The sequence below is a fragment of the Oncorhynchus gorbuscha genome, linkage group LG06 (assembly GCF_021184085.1).
Source record: "Oncorhynchus gorbuscha isolate QuinsamMale2020 ecotype Even-year linkage group LG06, OgorEven_v1.0, whole genome shotgun sequence".
NCBI lineage: Eukaryota > Metazoa > Chordata > Actinopteri > Salmoniformes > Salmonidae > Oncorhynchus > Oncorhynchus gorbuscha.
In genome coordinates, this window is record NC_060178.1 from 81,996,884 (window position 1) to 82,017,691 (window position 20,808).

A 20,808-nucleotide genomic window follows, 5' to 3' on the forward strand; every position below is an offset into this window, starting at 1 on the left:
TGAATTACAATTAATTGCAAAGTCCCTCTTTGCCATGCAAATGAACAAAATCCCCCAAAAACATTTCCACTGCATTTCAGCCCTGCCACAAAAGGACCAGCTGACATGTCGGCGATTCTCTCGTTAACACAAGTGTGAGTGTTGACGAGGACAAGGCTGGAGATCACTCTGTCATGCTGATTAAGTTCAATTAACAGACTGGAAGCTTCAAAAGGAGAATGGTGTTTGGAATCATTGTTCTTCCGCTGTCAACCATGGTTACCTCCAAGGAAACACGTACCGTCATCATTGCTTTGCACAAAAAGGGCTTCACAGTCAAGGAGATTGCTGCCAGTAAGATTTCACCTAAATCAACCATTTATCGGATCATCAAGAAATTCAAGAAGAGCTGTTCAATTGTTGTGAAGAAGGCTTTAGGGCGTCCAAGAAAGTCCAGAAAGCGCCAGGACCGTCTCCTAAAAAGTTGATTCAGCTGCGGGATCGGGGCACCACCAGTACAGAGCTTGCTCAGGAATGGTAGTAGGCAGGTGTGAGTGCATCTGCACGGCCAGTGAGGTGTAGACTTTTAGAGGATGGCCTGGTGTCAAGAAGGGCAGCAAAGATGCCACTTCTCTCCAGGAAAAACAGCAGGGACAGACTGATATTCTGCAAAAGGTACAGGGATTGGACTGTTGAGGACTGGGATAAAGTCATTCTCTGTTGAATCCCCTTTCTGATTGCTTGGGTCATCTGGAAAAAAGCTTGTCCGGAGAAGACAAGGTGAGCACTACCATCAGTCCTGTGTCATGCCAACAGTAAAGCATCCTGATACTATTCATGTGTGGGGTTGCTTCTCAGCCAAGGGAGTGGGCTCACTCACAATTTTGCCTAAGAACACAGCCATAAATAAAGAATGGTATCAACACATCCCCCGAGAACAACTTCTCCCAACCATCCAGGAACAGGTTGGTGACGAACAATGCCTTTTCCAGCATGATGGAGCACCTTGCCATAAGGCAAAAGTGATAACTAAGTGTCTTGGGGAACAAAACATCAATATTTTGGTTCCATGGCCAGGAAACTCCCCAGACCTTAATCACATTAACAGCTTGTGGTCAATCCTCAAAAGTCAGGTGGACAAACAAAAAACCCACAAATTCTGACAAAATCCAAGCATTGATTATGCAAGAATGGGCTGCCATCAGTCAGGATGGGGCCCAGAAGTTAATTGACAGCATGCCAGGACAGATTGCAGAGGTGTTGAAAAAGAAGGGTCAACACTGCAAATATTGTCTCTTTGCATAAACTTAATGTAATTGTCAATAAAAGCCTTTGACACTTATGAAATTTGTAATTATACTTCAGTATTCCATAGTAACATCTGACAAAAAATCTAAAGACACCGAGGCAGCAAACATTGTGGAAATGAATATGAGTGTCATTCTTAGAACTTTTGGCCACGACTGTAGGTAGGGGTGAAGTGACTATGCATAGATAATAAACAGTGACTAGCAACAGTGTTATGGCTTGCGGGTAGAAGATGTTAAACTTCTTGGTGACAGGGGGGCAGTATTGAGTAGCTTGGATGAATAAGGTGCCCAGAGTAAACTGCCTGCTACTGTCGTCCCAGATGTTAATAAATGCATATTATTAGTAGTATTGGATAGAAAACTCTGAAGTTTCTAAAACTGAATGATGTCTGACGTATAACATAACTCATATGGCAGGCGAAAACCTGAGAAAAATCCAACCAGGAAGTGGGAAATCTGAAGCTTGTAGTTTTTTAAAAACTCAGCCCCTATTGTAGATACAGTGAGACATTGGTTGTTGCACTTGTTAAGGCTTCCAATAAATGTTAACAGTCTTTAGAATTTTATTTGAGGATTCTACTGTGAAGTGGGGGCTCAGAAGGGCTGTTTGAGCCAGGTGTCTGGCAGATTGCCACAGGCTCTGAGGTGCGGTCATGAGTGTTAGCTCTCGTTCCATTGCTTTTCTACAGACAATGGTGGTGTTGGAGGGCCAGGAGGCACTCTTTCCTCTGATTCAAAAAAACTTTCCCAATGCCCCAGGGCAGTGATTGGGTGCAGTCTTTCGGATGGGAAGTTAAATGGGTGTCCTGACTCTGAGGTCATTAAAGATCCCATGGCACTTATCGTAAGAGTAGGGGTGTTAACCCCGGTGTCCTGGCTAAATTCCCAATCTGGCCCTCAAACCATCACGGTCACCTAATAATCCCCAGTTTACAATTGGAACATTCATCCCCCCTCCTCTCTCCTGTAACTATTCCCCAGGTTTTTGCTGCAAATGAGAACGTGTTCTCAGTCAATTTACCTGGTAAAATAACAGATAAATAATGGAATTCTCAGGTTGGAACCTCATTGATGATTTATGTTAAAAACATCCTAAAGATTGATTCTATAATTAGTTTGACAAGTTTCTACGGGCTGTAACGGAACTTTTTGAACTTTTCGTCCGACGGGACCTGAACGCGCTTTTGGATTTTTTACCAAACAAAACACCCTAACAAAAGAAGCTATTTGGACATAATGATGAAATTATCGATTTATTGTGGAACTGGGATTCCTGGGAGTGCATTCTGATGAAGATCAAAGGTAAGTGAATATTTACAATGCTATTTATGACTAATATGACTTCCCAATATGGCGGATATCTTTTTGGCTGCTTTGTTGTCTTAAAGCTGTACTCAGATTATTGCATGGTTTGCTTTTTCCGTAAAGGTTTTTTGAAATCTGACACAGCGGTTGCATTAAGGAGAAGTATATCTTTAATTGCATGTATAACAGTTGTATTTCCATCAACATTTATAATGAGTATTTATGTAAATAGATGTGGCTCTCTGCACAATCACTGCATGTTTTTGAACTACTGAACGTAACGCACCAATGTAAAATTTGATTTTTTGATATAAATATGCACTTTAGCAAACAAAACATACATGTATTGTGTACCATGAACTTCTAGGAGTGTCATTGATGAAGATCAAAGGTTAGTGATTAATTTTAACTGTGCATGGTGTGACTCCTCTCTTTGGCTGGAAAAATGGCTGTGTTTCTGTGAGTTGGTGGTGACCTAACAATCATTTGTGGTGCTTTCGCTGTAAAGCATTTTGAAAATCAGACACTGTTGCTGGATTAACGAGTATTTTATCTTTAAAATGGTGTAAAATACTTGTATGCTTGAGGAATTTTAATTATGAGGTTGTTGTTGTTTTGAATTTGCGCCCTGCACTTTCACTGGCTGGTACCGCTTGCCGTGCGGTAGCAGAGAGAACAGTCTATGACATGGGAGGCTGGAGTATGACAATTTTATGGGCTTTCCTCTGACACCGCCTATAAGATAGGTCCTGGACTGCAGGAAGCTTGGCCCCAGTACATCACTGGGGCCATACGCACTACCCTCTAGAGCCTTGCGGTCAGATGCTGAGCAGTTGCCATACCAGGCGGTGGTGCAACTGGTCAGGATGCTCTCGATGGTGCAGCTATAGAACCTTTTTGAGGATCTGGGGACCCATGCCAAATCTCTTCAGTCTCCTGAGGGGGATAAGGTTTTGTCTTGCCCTCTTCACGATTGTCTTGGTGTGTTTGGACCATGATAGATCGTTGGTGATGTGGACACCAGGGAACATGAAACTCTCGACCCGCTCCACTACAGCCCTGTTGATGTTAATGGGGGCTTGTTCGGCCCGCCTTTTTCTGTACTCCTCAATCAGCTCCTTTGTCTTGCTCACGTTGAGGGAGACGTTGTTGTCCTGGCACCACACTGCCAGTTCTCTGACCTCCTTCCTATAGGCTGTCTCATCGTTGTGTCGTCAGTGTCGTGCCTACCAGTGTTGTGTCATCAGCAAACTTGACGATAATATAATAATAATAATAAATGCCATTTAGCAGACGCTTTTATCCAAAGCGACTTACAGTCATGTGTGCATACATTCTACATATGGGTGGTCCCGGGGATTGAACCCACTACCCTGGCGTTACAAGCGCCATGCTCTACCAACTGAGCTACAGATGTTGGAGTCATGTTCGGCCTCGCAGTCGTGGGTGAACAGGGAATGCAGGAGGGGACTAAGTACACACCCCTGAGGTACCCCAGAGAGTCAGCGTTGTCGACATGTTGTTGCCTACCCTTACCACCTGGGGACGGCCAGTTGCAAAGGGAGGTGTTTAATCCCAGGGTCCTTAGTTGGGCACTACCATCTACTGCATCTTGCTTTTGCTGTTCTATACCATCACTCATTCATATATCTTTATGTACATATTCTTTATCCCTTTACACTTGTGTGTATAAGGTAGTAGTTGTGGAATTGTTAGGTTAGATTAGTCGTTGGTTATCACTGCATTGTCGGAACTAGAAGCACAAGCATTTCGCTATGCTCGCATTAACATCTGCTAAACATGTGTATGTGACAAATACAATTTGATGATTTGATCCATACTTTAAGGCTGCCACAGACAATTTGATGATCCCTGCCAGTGACTCACTGGCATCAGTCATTACTATTGAAATTTAAAATGGTGCTGACATTAGCTCAAATAAAGGGAAAGGGGGATACCTAGTCAGTTGTACAACTGAATGCCTTCTGAAATGTGTCTTCTACACTTAACCCAATCACTCTGAAACAGCCTTGTCGATGATCAAAAAATTAAATATAGATTGTTAATTGCACATGTTTAGTATTAGTGGGTTGAAAACATCACTTTGCTTAGTTTTACTTCCTAAAGTGTTCCCCTTTAATACCTGAAAAAACGAAATGGTCTCGAACAACTTCATACCTGGCATGGTTGGGGCAGGTTGTCTATCACTGCTTTTGCCCCGTGTTGCCTCATACACAACGGTGATATCATAAACAGCATCCAGGTGATCCCTCATGGTCTCTATGGCAACGTGAGAGGCTTTCATTCTTGGGGTCAGAACATGGTCTAAGGCAGCCAGCCCTGAGGGAAATAAACAGGAGAGCATTGGTTAACTCTGATGTACCAGGCAACATGCAGTGGTAGCCCTTTACACTCGTACCTGTATACATGTTGAAAATGGCAGGTTTGGGCACTAATAGGTCTCAACTGGAACGTAGTAGCTGTACAGTAAAATGCTATACATGACATCAGAGCTCGGGCTCTGTGCTTCACATTGCTGTATGGTTTTTGATTGACGGCTGTTCTGAACTTGAGCTTGACAAGTAGTCGTCCCCCTCCTCCCTCCCAGTAATTGGGAAACTTTTGCAAATGTTTTGTCTGAGTGAGGGAAATGCTGTAAATTAAGAGGACTCAAAGTATTTGAGACATTGAGGATTATAATAAATACTGCTTTGATGTCATACAAGCCAAACACCCGTGAGTCCAAATGTGCACTGTACATTTCCAAATCATTAAACTCATGTCATACAGCTGAAGTCAGAAGTTCACATAGACCTTAGCCAACTACATTTAAACTCAGTTTTTCACAATTCCTGACATTTAATCCTAGTAAAAATTGTCTTAGGTCAGTTAGGATCACCACTATTTTAAGAATGTGAAATGTCAGAATAATAGTAGAGAATGATTTATTTCAGCTTTTATTTCTGTCATTACATGCCCAGTGGGTCAGAAGTTCATATACACTTAATTAGTATTTGGTAGCATTGCCTTTAAAATTATTTAAATTGGGTCAAATGTTTGAGAGCCTTCAACACGTTTCCAACAATAAATTGGTTGAATTTGGGCCCATTCATCCTGACAAAGTTGGTGTAACTGAGTCAGGATTGTAGGCCTCCTTGCTCACACATGCTTTTTCAGTAATGCCCACAAATGTTTTATAGGAGTGAGGTCAGGGCTTTGTGATGGCCACTCCAATACCTAGACTTTGTTGTCCGTATGCCATTTTGCCACAACTTTGGAAGTATGCTTGGGGTCATTGTCCATTTGGAAGACCCACTTGCGACCAAGGTTTAACTTCCTGACTGATGTCTTGAGATGTTGCTTCAATAAATCCACATAATTTTCCTCCTCATGGTGCCATCCATTTTGAATTGCACCAGTGCCTCTTGCAGCAAAGCACCCCCACAACATGATGCTGCCACCCCCGTGCTTCACAGTTGGGGTGGTGTTCTTCGGCTTGCAGGTCTCCCCCAAACATAACCACGGTCATTATGGGGCCAAACAGCTCTATTTTTGTTTCATCAGACCAGAGGACATTTATCCAAAAAGTACGATTTGTCCCCATGTGCAGTTGCAAACCGTAGTCTGCCTTTTTTAATGGCAGTTTTGGAACAGTGGCTTCTTCCTTGCTGAGCGGCCTTTCAGGTTATGTCGAAATAAGACATGTTTTTACTGTGGATATAGATACTTTTGTACCCGTTTCCTCCAGCATCTTCACAAGGTCCTTTGCTGTTCTGGGATTGATTTGCACTTTTCGCACCAAAGTACGTTCATCTCTAGGAGACAGAACACGTCCTTCCTGAGCGGTTTGACGGCTGCATGGTGTTTATACTTGCGTGCTATTGTTTGTACAGATGAACCTGGTACATTCAGCCATTTGGAAATTGCTCCCAAGGATGAACCAGACTTGTGGAGGCCTAAATCTTTTTCCTGAGGTCTTGGCTGATTTATTTTGATTTTCCCATGATGTCAAGTAAAGAGGCACTGAATTTGAAGGTAGGCCTTGAAATACATCCACAGGTACACCTCCAATTGACTCAAATTATGTTAATTAGCCCACCAGAAGCTTCTAAAGCCATGACATCATTTTCTGGTATTTTCCAAGCTGTTTAAAAAGGCACAGTCAACTTAGTGTATGTAAACCTCTGACCCACTGGATTTGTGATACAGTGAATTATATGTGAAATATTACGTGTGTCATGCACAACGTAATGTCCAAATCGACTTGCCAAAACTAATTTGTTAACAAGAAAATTACGGAGTGGTTGAAAAACAAGTTAATGACTCCAACCTAAGTGTATGTAAACTTCTGACTTCAACTGTATATAGTGTCAACATTCAGTTACAAGATATCATGTCATAGCCTGGGTTGTTCTGAACATAATTAGCCTGCTCATTCTGAATAACATTTGCATGCACTGGACTCCTTTCTACGCACACAAATATTACAGAATCAGTTTTTCTCTGAATTGCCTGAGATCGTATTTCATAACTTAGCTTTAGAATCATGCCCAAGTGACCCAGTTTGCGGTTTTATAATGGATGTTTTTGGATTGAGTCTTTGGAGAGGTGCATGGCCACTTGGAGACACCAGTCCTCTCACTCAAACCCTAGTTTGTTTGTTTATTTTATTTAACTAGGCAAGAACAAATTCTTATTTACAATGACGGCCTACCAAAAGGCCTCCTGCAGGGACGAGGTCTTGGGATAAAAAAAAATACAATATAAATATAGGACCAAACACATCACAACAAGAGAGACAACACAGCAAAGGGAGAATTAAGACAACATAGCAAGGCAGCAACATATGACAATATAATAATAATAATATATGCCATTTAGCAGACGCTTTTATCCAAAGCGACTTACAGTCATGTGTGCATACATTCTACGTATGGGTGGTGGATAACCCAACACAAAACAACTGAGCTACAGAAGGACAACACAGCATGGTAACAACACAAAACACAAAACATGGTACAAACATTACTGGGCACAGTCAACAGCACAAAGATCAATAAGGTAAGAGACAATACAACACACAAAGCAGCCACAACTGTCACAAAGTGTCCATGATTGAGTCTTTGTGAGGTAAAACTGTCCAGTTTGAGTATGTTGCAGCTCGTTCCAGTTGCTAGCTGCAGAGAACTGAAAAGAGGAGCGACCCAGGGATGTTGGTATGTTGCACCTAACCCACATTTTCCAGGAAAATTCCTCTCATGTATCCAGAGTATTTTCAGATTTTGCTCACGAAAATGAAAAGTACAGTAAATATAATAATTTACCACAAAATGTAATAATTGTACCATTATCTCCAAACTGATCTTTCAATAAATGCTAAAAGCAATACAGCACTCCATTTAAATAATCAGGTAATATATCTGAATGGTAGACAGTGGACAAATTGCAGGATCAATGGACAAACGAGCCCATACTTAATTGAGAGGTGACGAATATAGTCTCTGTAATCACTAAAATCAGAAAGAATGTCAGCTGCACTTGAGACCAGCAATTATCTAAAACCATATATGAATTGGCGCCGGAGGATGGCTGCCGTTTCATGGGCTCTTAACCAACCGTGTGATTTTGTTTGTATATTTGCATTTTTGTAACTTATTTTGTACATAATGTTGCTGCAACCGTCTCTTATGACCGAAAAGAGCTTCTGGAAATCAGAACAGTGATTCCTCACCTTGAACTGGACGAATAATCTCTAACGAAAAGGACGAGAGGGATTTACTCCAGACACCCGAACAGACCCTCATCTCTGTCATTCGCAGGAGAAAGAGACATTGCGGAAAGAGATCAGGGTGCCTTGTGAGGATCTGCCGACGAGTGGCTAATCTTTCCTTGCCATCCATACTACTGGCCAATGCACAATCGCTGGAAAATAACCATATCTAAAGAAGTCTCAAGGTTTTGCTCACTTGAGGTAGAGTATCACATGATAAGCTGTAGACCACTACCTCGTGGCCGAGGACTTTAATGCAGGGAAACAAATCGGTTATACCCAATTTCCATCAGCATGTTAAATGTGCAGCCAGAGGAGAGAAATAAATTAATTTAAAAAAACTAGCAATCCCTTTTACTCCACACACAGACGCTTACCAAGCTCTCTCTCACCCTCCATTTGGCTAAATTGATCATAATTCTATCGTCCCAATTCCTGCTTACAAGCAAAAACTAAAGCAGGAAGCAACAGTGACTAGATCAATGAAAAAAAAGTGGTCAGATGAAGCAGATGCTAAGCTACAGGATTTTTTTGCTAGCACAGACTGGAATATGTTCCGCGATTCCTCCAATGGCATTGAGGAGTACATCATATCAGTTATCGGCTTCATCAATAAGTGCATTGATGACGTTGTCTCCCACAGTGACTGTACGTACATACCCCAACGAGAAGCCATGGATTACAGGCAACATCCGCACTGAGCTGAAAGGTAGAGCTGCAGCTTTCAAGGAGCGGGACTCTAACCCGGAAGCTTATAAGAAATTCCGCTATGCCCTCCGACGAACCATCAAACAGGCAAAGCGTCAATACAGGACTAAGATCGAATCATACTACACTGGCTCTGATGCTCGTCGGATGTGGCAGGGGTTGCAAACTATTACAGACTACAAAGGGAAGCACAGCCGAGAGCTACCCATTGACACGAGCTAAATTATTTCTATGCTCACGTCGAGGCAAGTAACACTGAAACATGCAAGAGCGCACCAGCTGTTCCAGATGACTACGTAATCACGCTCTCCACAGTCGATGTGAGTAAGACCTTTAAACAGGTCAACATTCACAAGGACACAGGGCCAGACAGATTACCAGGATGTATACTCCGAGCATGCGCTGACCAACTGGCAAGTGACTTCATTGACATTTTTAACCTCTCCCTGTCCGAGTCTTTAATACCAACATGTTTTAAGCAGACCACCATAGTCCCCGTGTCCAAAACCACCAAGGTAACCTGCCTAAATGATTACCGACCCATAGCACTCACGTCTGTAGCCATGAAGTGCTTTGAAAGGCTGGTCATGGCTCACATCAACATCATTATCCCAGAAACTATAGACCCACTCCAATTTGCATACCATCCCATCAGATCCACTCCACACTGCACTGTCACAACTGGACAAAAGGAACACTTGTGTGAGAATGCTGTTCATTGACAGTAGCTCAGCATTCAACACCATAGTGCAATCAAAGCTCATCACTAAGCTAAGGACCTTGGGATTAAATACCTCGCTCTGCAACTGGATCCTGGACTTCCTGACGGGACGCACCCAGGCGGTAAGGGTAGGGAACAACACATCCTCCACGCTGATCCTCAACACGGGGTTGTGTGCTCAGTCCCCTCCTGTACTCCTGCCCTGGTATGTCAACTGCTCTGCCTCCGACCGCAAGGCACTACAGAGGGTAGTGCTAATGGCTCAGTACATCACTGGGGCTAAGCTTCCTGCCATTCAGGACCTCTATACCAGGCAGTGTCAGAGGAAGGCCCCCCAAAAATTGTCCAAGACTGCAGCCACGCTAGTCATAGACTGTTCTCTCTGCTACCGCACGGAAAGCGGTACCGGAGCACCAAGTCTAGGTCCAAGAGGCTTCTAAACAGCTTCTACCCCCAAGCCATAAGACTACTGAACATATAATCAAATTGCTACAAAGACTATTTGCCGCGGATATTGCTGCAGTCAGCACGCCAATTGCATGCTCCCTCAACTTGAGACATTGTGCTGTACGGCAGATTTTAGAGTGGCCTTTTATTGTTCCCAGCACAAGGTGCATCTGCGTAATGGCCATGCTGTTTCAGCTTCTTGAAAAGCCACACCTGTCAGATGGATGAATTATCTTGGCAAAGCAGATATGCTCACTAACAGGGATGTAAACACATTTGTGCAGAACATCAGAAAAAATAAGCGTTTTGTGCACAAACGATTTCTGGGATCTTTTATTTCAACTCATTAAACATGGACCAACATTTTACGTTAATATTGTTCTTCAGTGTAGTTAAATCTGTTGCTATGCAAACATAAGACCGCAAGTTTGAGTGCCACACTGGGTATATATTGCATTCCATTTCATGGTGATATGGCTGTGATGTTAACTTCAGAAGCAGCTCACACAAGGGATTATGATCTAAAAGACCCACAGCAGCAGTTTCTCAATATCAAACAATTTCTGGGTAAAAACTAAGTACCTAATTGTTTTAAATTAAAATGGTAAAAAATAAACAATAGCTTCTTAGCAAAGAGCAATTTCTCAAGCAATAATTTTGCTAGGACATTCTGGGAGTGGTCCGAGAGGAAAACTAGCTGTTATTGGCAGAGGTTTGGAACTCTCGTTCTTTTTAATTTAACCTTTATTTTACTAGGCAAGTCAGTTAAGAACAAATTCTTATTTTCAATGACGGCCTAGGAACAGTGGGTTAACTGCCTGTTCAGGGGCAGAACGGCAGATTTGTACATTGCCAGCTCGGGGATTTGACCTTGCAACCTTCCGTTACAAGTCCAACGCTCTAACCACTAGGCTACCCTGCCGCCCCTTACTGGTCTACTAACTAATTAACTGCCTGGTAAGGTCACCAGGCAGGCCAAAACGCTATTCCACCAAAGCAGACTGAAATTCCAGGCAGTCTTTTTAAACAGTTCATACACTAAGGGCATTATCATTTTCACAATATTATTCCAACCAGTGTGGAAATATTAAAACACAGGAATATCACTTGACTGCACAGGGCATTTGATCTTTAGAGTATTAATAAAATTAAGCTAATGCTAAGTATAGAAAAATAAGTACATTATAGTAAACAAGTAGTATGTGGACACCCCTTCAAATTAGTAGATTTGGCTATTTTAGCCACACCCGTTGCTGACGTGTGCAAAATAGAGCACACATATGCAATCTCCATAGACAAACATTGACAGTAGAATGGCCTTACTAAAGAGCTCAGTGACTTTCAACATGGCACCGAGATAAGATGCCAACAAGTCAGTTAATCAAGTGCTGTTATTGTGATGTTGAAACATTGCTCCTAGACGTTTCCACCGAGAAGTGGTAGGCCACAAAAGCTCACATAATGGGACCACCGAGAGCTTCAGCTCATAAAAATTGTCTGTCCTCAGTTGCAACACTCACTACAGAGTTCTAAACTGCCCCTGGAAGCAACGTCAGCACAATAACTGTTCATCGTGAGCTTCATGAAATGGGTTTCCATGGCCGAGCAGCCGCACACAAGGCTCAGATTAGCATGCGCAATGCCAAGCATCGGCAGGAGCAGTGGAAGCGCGTTCTCTGGAGTTATGAATCACGCTTCTCCATTTGTCAGTCCAACTGACAAATCTGGGTTTGCCGGATGCCAGGAGAACACTACCTGCCCCAATGCATAGCGTAAAGTTTGGTGGAGGAATAATGATCTGGGGGCTGTTTTTCATGGTTCGGGCTTGGCCCCTTAGATCCAGTGAAGGAAAATCTTATAGCTACTACATACAATAACATTATAGACGATTCTGTGCTTCCAACTTTGTGGCAACAGTTTGAGGAAGGCCCTTTCCTGTTTCAGCATGACAATGCCCCAGTACACCAAGTGAGGTCAATACATAAATGGTTTGTCGAGATGGGTGTGGAAGAACTTGACTGGCCTGCACAGAGCCCTGACCTCAAACCCATCGAACATTTTCGGAATAAATTGGAACGCCGACTGCGAGCCAGACGTAGTCGCCCAACATCAGTAGACAACCTCACTAATGCTTGTGGCTGAATGGAAGCAAGGTCCCGCAGCAATGTTCCAACATCTACTGGAAAGCAATTCCAGAAGTGGGGAGGCTTATATATCAGTTAGGGGGACCAACTCCATATTAATGCCCAAGATTTTGGAATGAGATTTTCGACAAGCAGGTGTCCACATACATTTGGCCATGTAGTGTGGTAGTCGACTACCAAACGAAAAAAAATCCTGCTTTCTGAAAGAAAAGGTCATAAACAAGAAGCCAGTTCAAACCTTTCAACTTTCTCTTGCTAATTAGGTCTAGCAACATAAATCACTTATAAGTCAGCAGTAACATACTTTTGTAATCACAAATGAACCTTTAGCCCAATTTATAAGCTACAGCCTCTGGAATATTTAATTAAAAGGAGCTCACTGGTTCAAGCTGCCAAGCTCTTAGCACTGAACCAGCAATGCACTGACTGAAGTTGCAAGTTGTATTTGTTAAAACCCTTGTTACCAAATACCTTATTACCCAAAAACCATTATACAGTTTAAAAAATGTTTGGGATTGAGTACCCCTCTGTATTCTGCCACTGAACATGGCCAATGGGAAGTTGCTGAGTTTCAGAGTTTAAAGGTTGAAAAAGAAAGCAGTGCTACAACAATCACTTTCAATGTGGGATAAGGAATCCATTAAGCATGGGAGGGGAATAAGGTGAAGTACCCATTCCAATGCAGTACCCCTACATGACCCCCATTCGTTAATCCTCCCCAAAGCTTTATGATTAGTCATGAAAGAATACACTAGCTCGGAATTTATAAATTAATGTTAAAGTATGAAAGAGCACCTTCTTTAGTGGCAAAATCCTGACTGTCGCTGATCATCTTCTTGAGTTCAGGGTTGTATCGGGTTCCTTCTGGGAAGATGACAAGATACATCTGCACCAAAATCAAAACAAACAGGGGTTTAAGTTACAGCAAGTGAAGTCTTGCAGGGGAGATCAGCACATCATTACTCGCAAGGTTAGTAGTCTAAGACTATGTTTCTACATAGAGCGCATTCGGAAAGTATTCAGAGCACTTGACTTTTTCTACTTTGTTACAGCCTTAATCTAAAATGTATTAATCTACACACAATACCCCATAATGACAAAGCAAAATATCACAAGTGTTGAGACCCTTTACTCAGCACTTTGTTGAAGGACCTTAGGCAGGGATTACAGCCTCGAGTCTTCTTGGGTATCACGCTACTAGCTTGGTACACCTGCAGATCCTCTGTCAGGTTGGATGGGGAGCGTCGCTGAACAGCTATTTTCAGGTCTCTCCAGAGATGTTCAATCGGTTTCAAGTCCGGGCTCTGGCCACTCAAACACATTCAGAAACTTGTCCCGAAGCCACTCCTGCGTTGTCTTGACCATGTACTTAAGGTCGTTGTCCTGTTAGAAGGTTAACCTTGGCCCCAGTCTGAGGTCCTGAACACTCTGGAGCAGGCTTTCATTAAGGAGCTCTATATTTTGCGATGTTCATCTTTCCCTCAATCCAGACTAGTCTCCCAGTCCCTGCCACTGAAAAACATCCCCACAGCATGATGCTGCCACACCATGCTTCACCGTAGGGATGGTGACAGGATTCCTCCAGACGTGACGCTTGGCATTCAGGCCAAGTTCAATCTTGATTGTATCAGACAAGAGAATTTTGTTTCTTATGGTCAGAGACATTTAGGTGCCTTTTAGCAAACGCCAAACGGGCTGTCATGTGCCTTCTACTGAGTGGCTTCCGTCTGGCCACTACCATAAAAGGCCTGATTGGGTGAGTGCTGCAGAGATGGGATAACCTTCCAGAATGCCTCTGGAGATGGTTGTCAATCTAGAGCCCTTTCAGAGTAGCCATCGGGTTCTTGGTCACCTCTCTGACCAAGGCCCTTCTCCCCCGATTGCCCAGTTTGGGCAGGTGGCCAGCTCTAGGAAGAGTCTTGACGGTTCCTAACTTCTTCAATTTAAGAATGATGCAGGCCAGTGTTCTTGGGGACCTTCAATGCTGCAGAAATGTTTTGCTACGCTTCCCCAGATATGTGCCTCGACACAATCCTGTCGGAGCTGTACAGACTATTCCTTCAACCTCATGGCTTGGTTTTTGCTCAGACATGCACGGTCAACTGTGGGACCTTATGTAGACAGATGTGTGCATTTCCAAATCATGTCCAATCAATTTAATTTACCAAAGGTGGACTCCAGTCAAGTTCTTGAAACATCTCAATGATGATCAACAAAAACAGGATGCACCTGAGATCCATTTTGAGTCCCAATTCAAAGGATCAGAATACTTATGCAAATAAGCTGTTTTCATTTTTTGCTAGAAATTTGCTAAAATTTCTAGAAACCTGTTTTCGCTTTGCCATTTATGGAGTATTGTGTGTAGCTTGATGAGGAAAAGGCAGTAACATACCTAATGTGGAAAAAGGTCTTAATACTTTCCGAATAAACTGTACCCATGCCCATATGAAAACCTGGGTGCCATGAAGACTAGACTAGTCAGAAAATCATGACAAAATGCTAGCACAGAAGCCCAGGGACAAAGGGTAGCCCAGAAGCTCAAACAACAAGCTGTGGATCTTAGTGTCCTGGGAAGAAGTTATTTGGCAACAGCTGTCCTTCCTGATATAGACTAGGCACAGGGAAACATTTAGAACGGATATGCCAGTGACCAAAATGGCCTTTATAAATATTAATTTCAGTTGGTTTCATGTGTATTTTAGAATAGCAACGCTCTTCAAAGAATGACAAATTGGGATAAAGTAAGAGCACTTTTATGGTATTTCACAGACACCCTCACAGCCCATCAATAGAATCCATTGAATGAAGTGATAGTATTAAACATTAGTTTTGTTGGCAGCCATGTAAAAAGTTATTGGCTGCGATGCAAGAAATAACATGCTTATCACCAAAAATGCTTTCGGGAGTAAATAACATTCCCAAATCAGACAGTTTGTGCCAGTGTGCTCCTTAAATACTTACTGGTGTTCCCAACACTGCTTGTGACAAGAGCTTCTTTTTCATTGCCTTCTCGTCAAACTTTGAGCTTCGCTTCACGTAGACACCTCCATGCTAAAAATGAACATTTGATTTAAAAAATGATACCAAATAGGCTTAAATCACTCTTACCAATAAGCACAATATATATTATAGAATCTAACAGTCCAAAACTTTTAGATAAATATATTACCTGAGAGAAATACCATCCGTATAATGGGAGCCATTTCAGCCCATCTTTTAGGACGTATCTCACATGGCCAAGTGCTTTCTGCCTAATGGCTAACATGTCAGCAATGATCCAGTCTGCTGTATGACAAGACAAGAGAAAGCAAGGGTTTTAGTCCAACTGCATCATGTGCCAAACTAACAAATTATTCTCACTCAGAATGAACAGAAATGAATTAGTTAAGCATTTTGTTGAAAAGGAACAGCTCACCTGTGCATTGATGGTTGGAAAGGTAGACTACATTCTCTTTTTTCTTTGGCACATCTCCATAAATAACAATCTAAAGAAGAATGAACACTGTTTTACTAGGCCTAAAAGACATAAGGGCATAATGACAAACAGAAAGTCATACATAAATCAGATAACATTGGCAATAGACTAGATTTGTTCCTACCAACCTAAGGAAGGATTAATTTCATAACACCCATGTAACAATAGCTCAAACAGACCAAATCAAAGCTTTGTTAGTTGTTTGGTGAAAACATTGTGTAAAATAGGCCTGGGCGGTATACCGTATTTTACTATACCGGTATTGATGCACGGACTGGTTTGGGTTTTTACTTTACCTTCTATAACAATACTTGAATGTTTGTTAAATGTGTAATGGTCAATGTAGCACATGCAACAGAGTTGTTTCCACTTTAACCTTAATATAAATCCACAAGCGTTCTATAATTACAATATTAGTTTGTGTTTCTTACATCAGCAGACAGCTAGTTTGTACTGTCTTAGCAAGTTAAGCTAAATCGTGTTAGCCACTAATGCTAATCGCTAGTCAGCTGGCTAAAAGTCAGGGCAAATGTATCTAGCTAATACAGCCTGATACCAGTGCTGGTGGAGGCCTAAATCAGCATGTTTGTGCAACAGTATCTTCAAAATCAAAGAGAAATAGGCGAAGCGTGACCATATTGGCTACACGAATAAAGATTTAATGTAGCCAAAGATTATAGGGTCCCCTAGGAAACACTGAACATCACTTTGGTTCCTACTCTGTCACAATAACTCATCCATCCATTTTTATTAATTGTCATGTCAAACACTGTATTCAAAGTGCCCACTATTATTAGTATTCTAATTATAGAATTAGAATAAACATTCTATTTCCAAGATTCCAACAGTTTACCCAACTGGTTTGATCTAAATCGCAACATTTGGTTAAAAATAAGGCCTAGTTTTTTTGCCCATATCGTGGCAGTGAGTGCAGGAAATGCAGACCTTTATGGAAATGCAGGAAATTATTTTAGGTTGAAGTTGAATTGAACAGTGTAAAACAATCAGAATGGAGAAAGCCATTTAAATAATTTATAATATGTGTTGCCTAGGGTCACGCACTACTCAAAGCAAATGTAGAACTTTTATTCATCAAAAACATAAAATACTGTTCAACTTGAAAAAAATACCATAATATTTTGGCCATATCGCCCAGCCCTAGTGTAAAATAAACATTTGGACTCGGGGCTGGTGGTCAAAAGCGGTAGGTCACAGACGGACAAATAAGACATCCTCATGATCTCTGGAGTCCCGGATTTCGGTGTGAAGCAACGTATTCCGTGTTAATTTAGTTTATGCTTCGCAACCCTAAACGGAAAGTAGGTAGCAGCAATCTTGAAATGAGATCATCGGCAGTCACACCAACAATTTTAAGGCACAGATAGCCAAGATACTCAGCTTTCCGCAGACACCCTGCTTTTGCAGATAGGGGCTACTCTTCTCAGAGGTCGACCGATTAATTGGAATGGACGATTAATTAGGGCCGATTTCAAGATTTGTATTTTTTTTTATTGACTGGATAGGAACAGTGGGTTAATGCTTTTGGGATAGGGGGCAGCATTTTCACTTTTGGATGAATATCATGCCCAGAGTGAACTGCCTCCTACTCTGTCCCAAACGTAAGTGAATATTGTGTTATTTCTAACTTCTGTTGACTCCAAAAAAGGCAGATCTCTTTTTTAAAATTTTACCTTTATTTAAATTCTTATTTTCAAAGACGGCCTAGGAACAGTGGGTTAACTGCGGGGGTTAACTGCCTGTTCTGGGGCAGAATGACAGATTTGTACCATGTCAGCTCAGGGGTTTGAACTTGCAACCTTCCGGTCCAACGCTCTAACCACTAGGCTACCCTGCCACCCTGGGCACTGAGCGCTGTTCTCAGATTATGCTTTTTCCGTAAAGTTTTCTTGAAATCTGACACAGCATTTGCATTAAGGAGAAGTCTATCTTTAATTCTGTGAATAACAATTGTATCTTTTATCAATGTTTATTATGTTTATTATGAGTATTTCTGCAAAATCACTGGAGGTTTTGAAATCAAAACATTACTGCACTTAAGGCGCCAATGTAAACAGGTTTTCAGATATAAATATGCACATTATCGAACATACATATATTGTGTAACATGATGTCCTATGAGTGTCATCTGATGAAGATCAAAGGTTAGTGATTCATTTTCTCTCTATTTCTGCTTTTTGTGACTCCTATCTTTGGCTGGAAAAATGGCTGTGTTTTTTTTTTACTTGGCGGTGATCTAACAATCATCATATCATTGTGCTTTCGCTGTAAAGCATTTTTTAAATTGGACACGGTGGGTAGATTAACAAGAAGTTTCTTTCATTTGCCGTATTGGACTTGTTAATGTGTGAAAGTTAAATATTTCCCCAAAATATTTTTGAATTTCGCGCTGCCTTTTCCGCGGAATGTTGTCGAGGGGTTCCGCTAGCTAGGCCCCTTAGTTCCAGTGACAGGAAATCTTACGATATAGCATACAATGACATACTAGACAATTCTGTGCTTCAAACGTTGTGAAAACAGTTTGGGGAAGGCCCTTTCCTGTTTCAGAATGACAATGCCCCATGCACAAAGCGAGGCCCATAAAGAAATTGTTTGTAGAGATCGGTGTGGAAGAACTTGACTGGCCTGCACTGAGCCCTGACCTCAACCCCTTCTTAAACCCTGGGGATGAATTGGAAAGCCAAATGTGACCCAGGCCTGATCTCCCAACATCAGTGTCTAACCTCACTAATGCTCGTGGCTGAAGTGAAGCAAGTCCCTGCAGCAATGTTCCAACATCTAGTGGAAAGCCTTCCTAGAATAGTGGAGGCTGTTTTAGCAGCAAAGGGGACCAACTCCCTATTAATGTCCATGATTTCTTAATGAGATGATCGACAAGCAGGTATCCACATACCTTTTGTCATGTAGTGTAAGTAGTTTGGAGGTGCATTTTCAAAAGGGTACAGTATAAATGATTTTAGTACATAAAAGTATTACAACTACTCCTATCTTAAGTGAAATCAATTGATTCATGTATTTGAAACAGTATTTTTAATTGAGTCTAATAGGGATGAATGCTATTATCGCTTATGTGATGCAAGTATGTTTGGAGGGGTGCATTTCCAAAATAGTAAAATAAGCATGTTTCTAGTGCATAACATATAGTGGAGTAGTTGGAACCCTGACCTGTTCACTGGATGTGCTACTTTGTCCCGGACCTGCCGTTTCTACCTCTCTCCACCTCTGAATGCTCAGCTATGAAAAGCCAACCGACAGTTACTCCCAAAGGTGCTGACCTGTTGCACCCTCTTTAACCACTGGTATTATTATTATTATTATTATTATTATTACTATTATTAGACCCTGCTAGTCATCTATGAATGTTAGAAAATCTTGAAGAATAATCTGGCCTTAATGGCCATGTACTCTTATAAATCTCCACTCCGCCAAGTCAGAAGAGGACTGGCCACTCCTCGGAGCCTGTTTTTGCGCTGTCTTCCTAGGTTACTGCCTTTCGATGGGAGTTATTCCTAGCCACTGCTTCTACATAGGCATTACTTGCGCTTTGGGGTTTAAGGATGGTATCTATCCATATAAGCACTTTGTGTCAACTGCTGATGCATAAAGGGATTTAAATAGAATGTGATTGAGTAGTTGTACAACATAAATACACTGAGTTAGCTGACAAAATACTTGAAAAGGTCCTTTCATCGAGTCTCCAATATGGGATAAATGCCATTATTACGAATGCGATGTGTATTTTCAAAATGGTACATACCGTATTTGAAAGAGTATGTTAAACTTTCACCGAGTCTCAAATACGGGATACATATTTTTTAGAATATGAGATGAAACTAACCCAGTAATGACTTGTATTGGCAATCTATTTGAATCAGCTCTTCAATAAAAAAAAAAAAAAACATTCAAATATTATACATGATGATATTTGACAATAGGATATGATTAGAAATTCCAATTGTGGCTATACTAATCCGAATATGATTTTAAAATCAGACCCGTGCCTTTATAAAGTAGTTTGATGTTTCTTTGTAGCAAGACTATTCTTGACCTAACGTATGTCATGACATCCAATTGCAATCATAGTTAAGTGCAATCTCAATCACTAAAGATGGTCTAACCGAACTACCGCGTGTTGTTTACAAAGCGAAACAAAATAAGGGTGAATAAAGTACCGAGGTAAAGACAGTTTCAGGTTGGATATTTGAAAGATAGTTGCCTGTAGTTGCCTGTAGTTTTCCTTACGTCCACCAACAGCAGTTAGGGACCGTCAACATAGTGACAAATCACATTTTTCAAATGTCAATAGCTCTTTAACCATAACTCCAATAACTTTAAAAACTGGTCGAAGCTAACCCGATGGCATAGACACACATTGCACACCCTTTAGTTTGTCCATTTTTCTATCACATGGTGTTATACAAATTTTTCAAAATGTAGAATTTCAATAGCTCCTTGGTCATGTGACCTAGCGACATCAAACAAGGTTCAGAATGTCCACTGACTATCCCTTCATATTGCACACTGATGTTTGTCTACTTTCACCTCATGCTATTATACTTAAATCTGTATGCTTTGCAGGCCTTCATTTTACATGGGTGTTCAAAAATGTAAATTAAAAAACTTAAGTCAACAAATGTTTCATCCTCGCAATAACTATCGTCCACATGGACACTGAAAAGATCCGCAAATGGCTGTATGTGGACTGGATCAAGGACAGGAGAGGTGCTAAAGGAAGGGGCTCAGGTAGGCCTCATGAAAACAGTGTTTCATATTCTCTTTTTAATCACAGTAATAGGCAGTGATTTGTCAGTCACAGTGAGCTTGATAATGTGAAAGAATCATTTTTATAGCATCACTTTTATATAGTGTACATTAAGACAAATCCTTCTACGTTGACAATTAGAACGCAGTTTACATAACCTGATAATGAC

The 20,808-nt window shown here is 41.4% G+C and overlaps 1 protein-coding gene across 2 annotated transcripts in view; it reads right to left on the reverse strand.

Annotated features, from left to right (window-relative positions):
- LOC124038415 (1-acyl-sn-glycerol-3-phosphate acyltransferase epsilon-like) overlaps positions 1-20,808 on the reverse strand; it is a 56,318-nt gene that overhangs the window by 15,442 nt on the left and 20,068 nt on the right. Inside the window, exons 2-6 of one of the 2 annotated variants that reach the window (XM_046354273.1) lie at positions 15,800-15,869; positions 15,554-15,666; positions 15,346-15,435; positions 13,180-13,270; positions 4,773-4,934 (exon numbers count right to left, since the gene is read on the reverse strand). In XM_046354273.1, the coding sequence (XP_046210229.1) occupies positions 4,773-4,934; positions 13,180-13,270; positions 15,346-15,435; positions 15,554-15,666; positions 15,800-15,869 (526 nt within the window). Of the gene's footprint in view, positions 1-4,772; positions 4,935-13,179; positions 13,271-15,345; positions 15,436-15,553; positions 15,670-15,799; positions 15,870-20,808 lie in introns of both variants that reach the window. The other variant, XM_046354271.1, reaches the window with a different exon arrangement.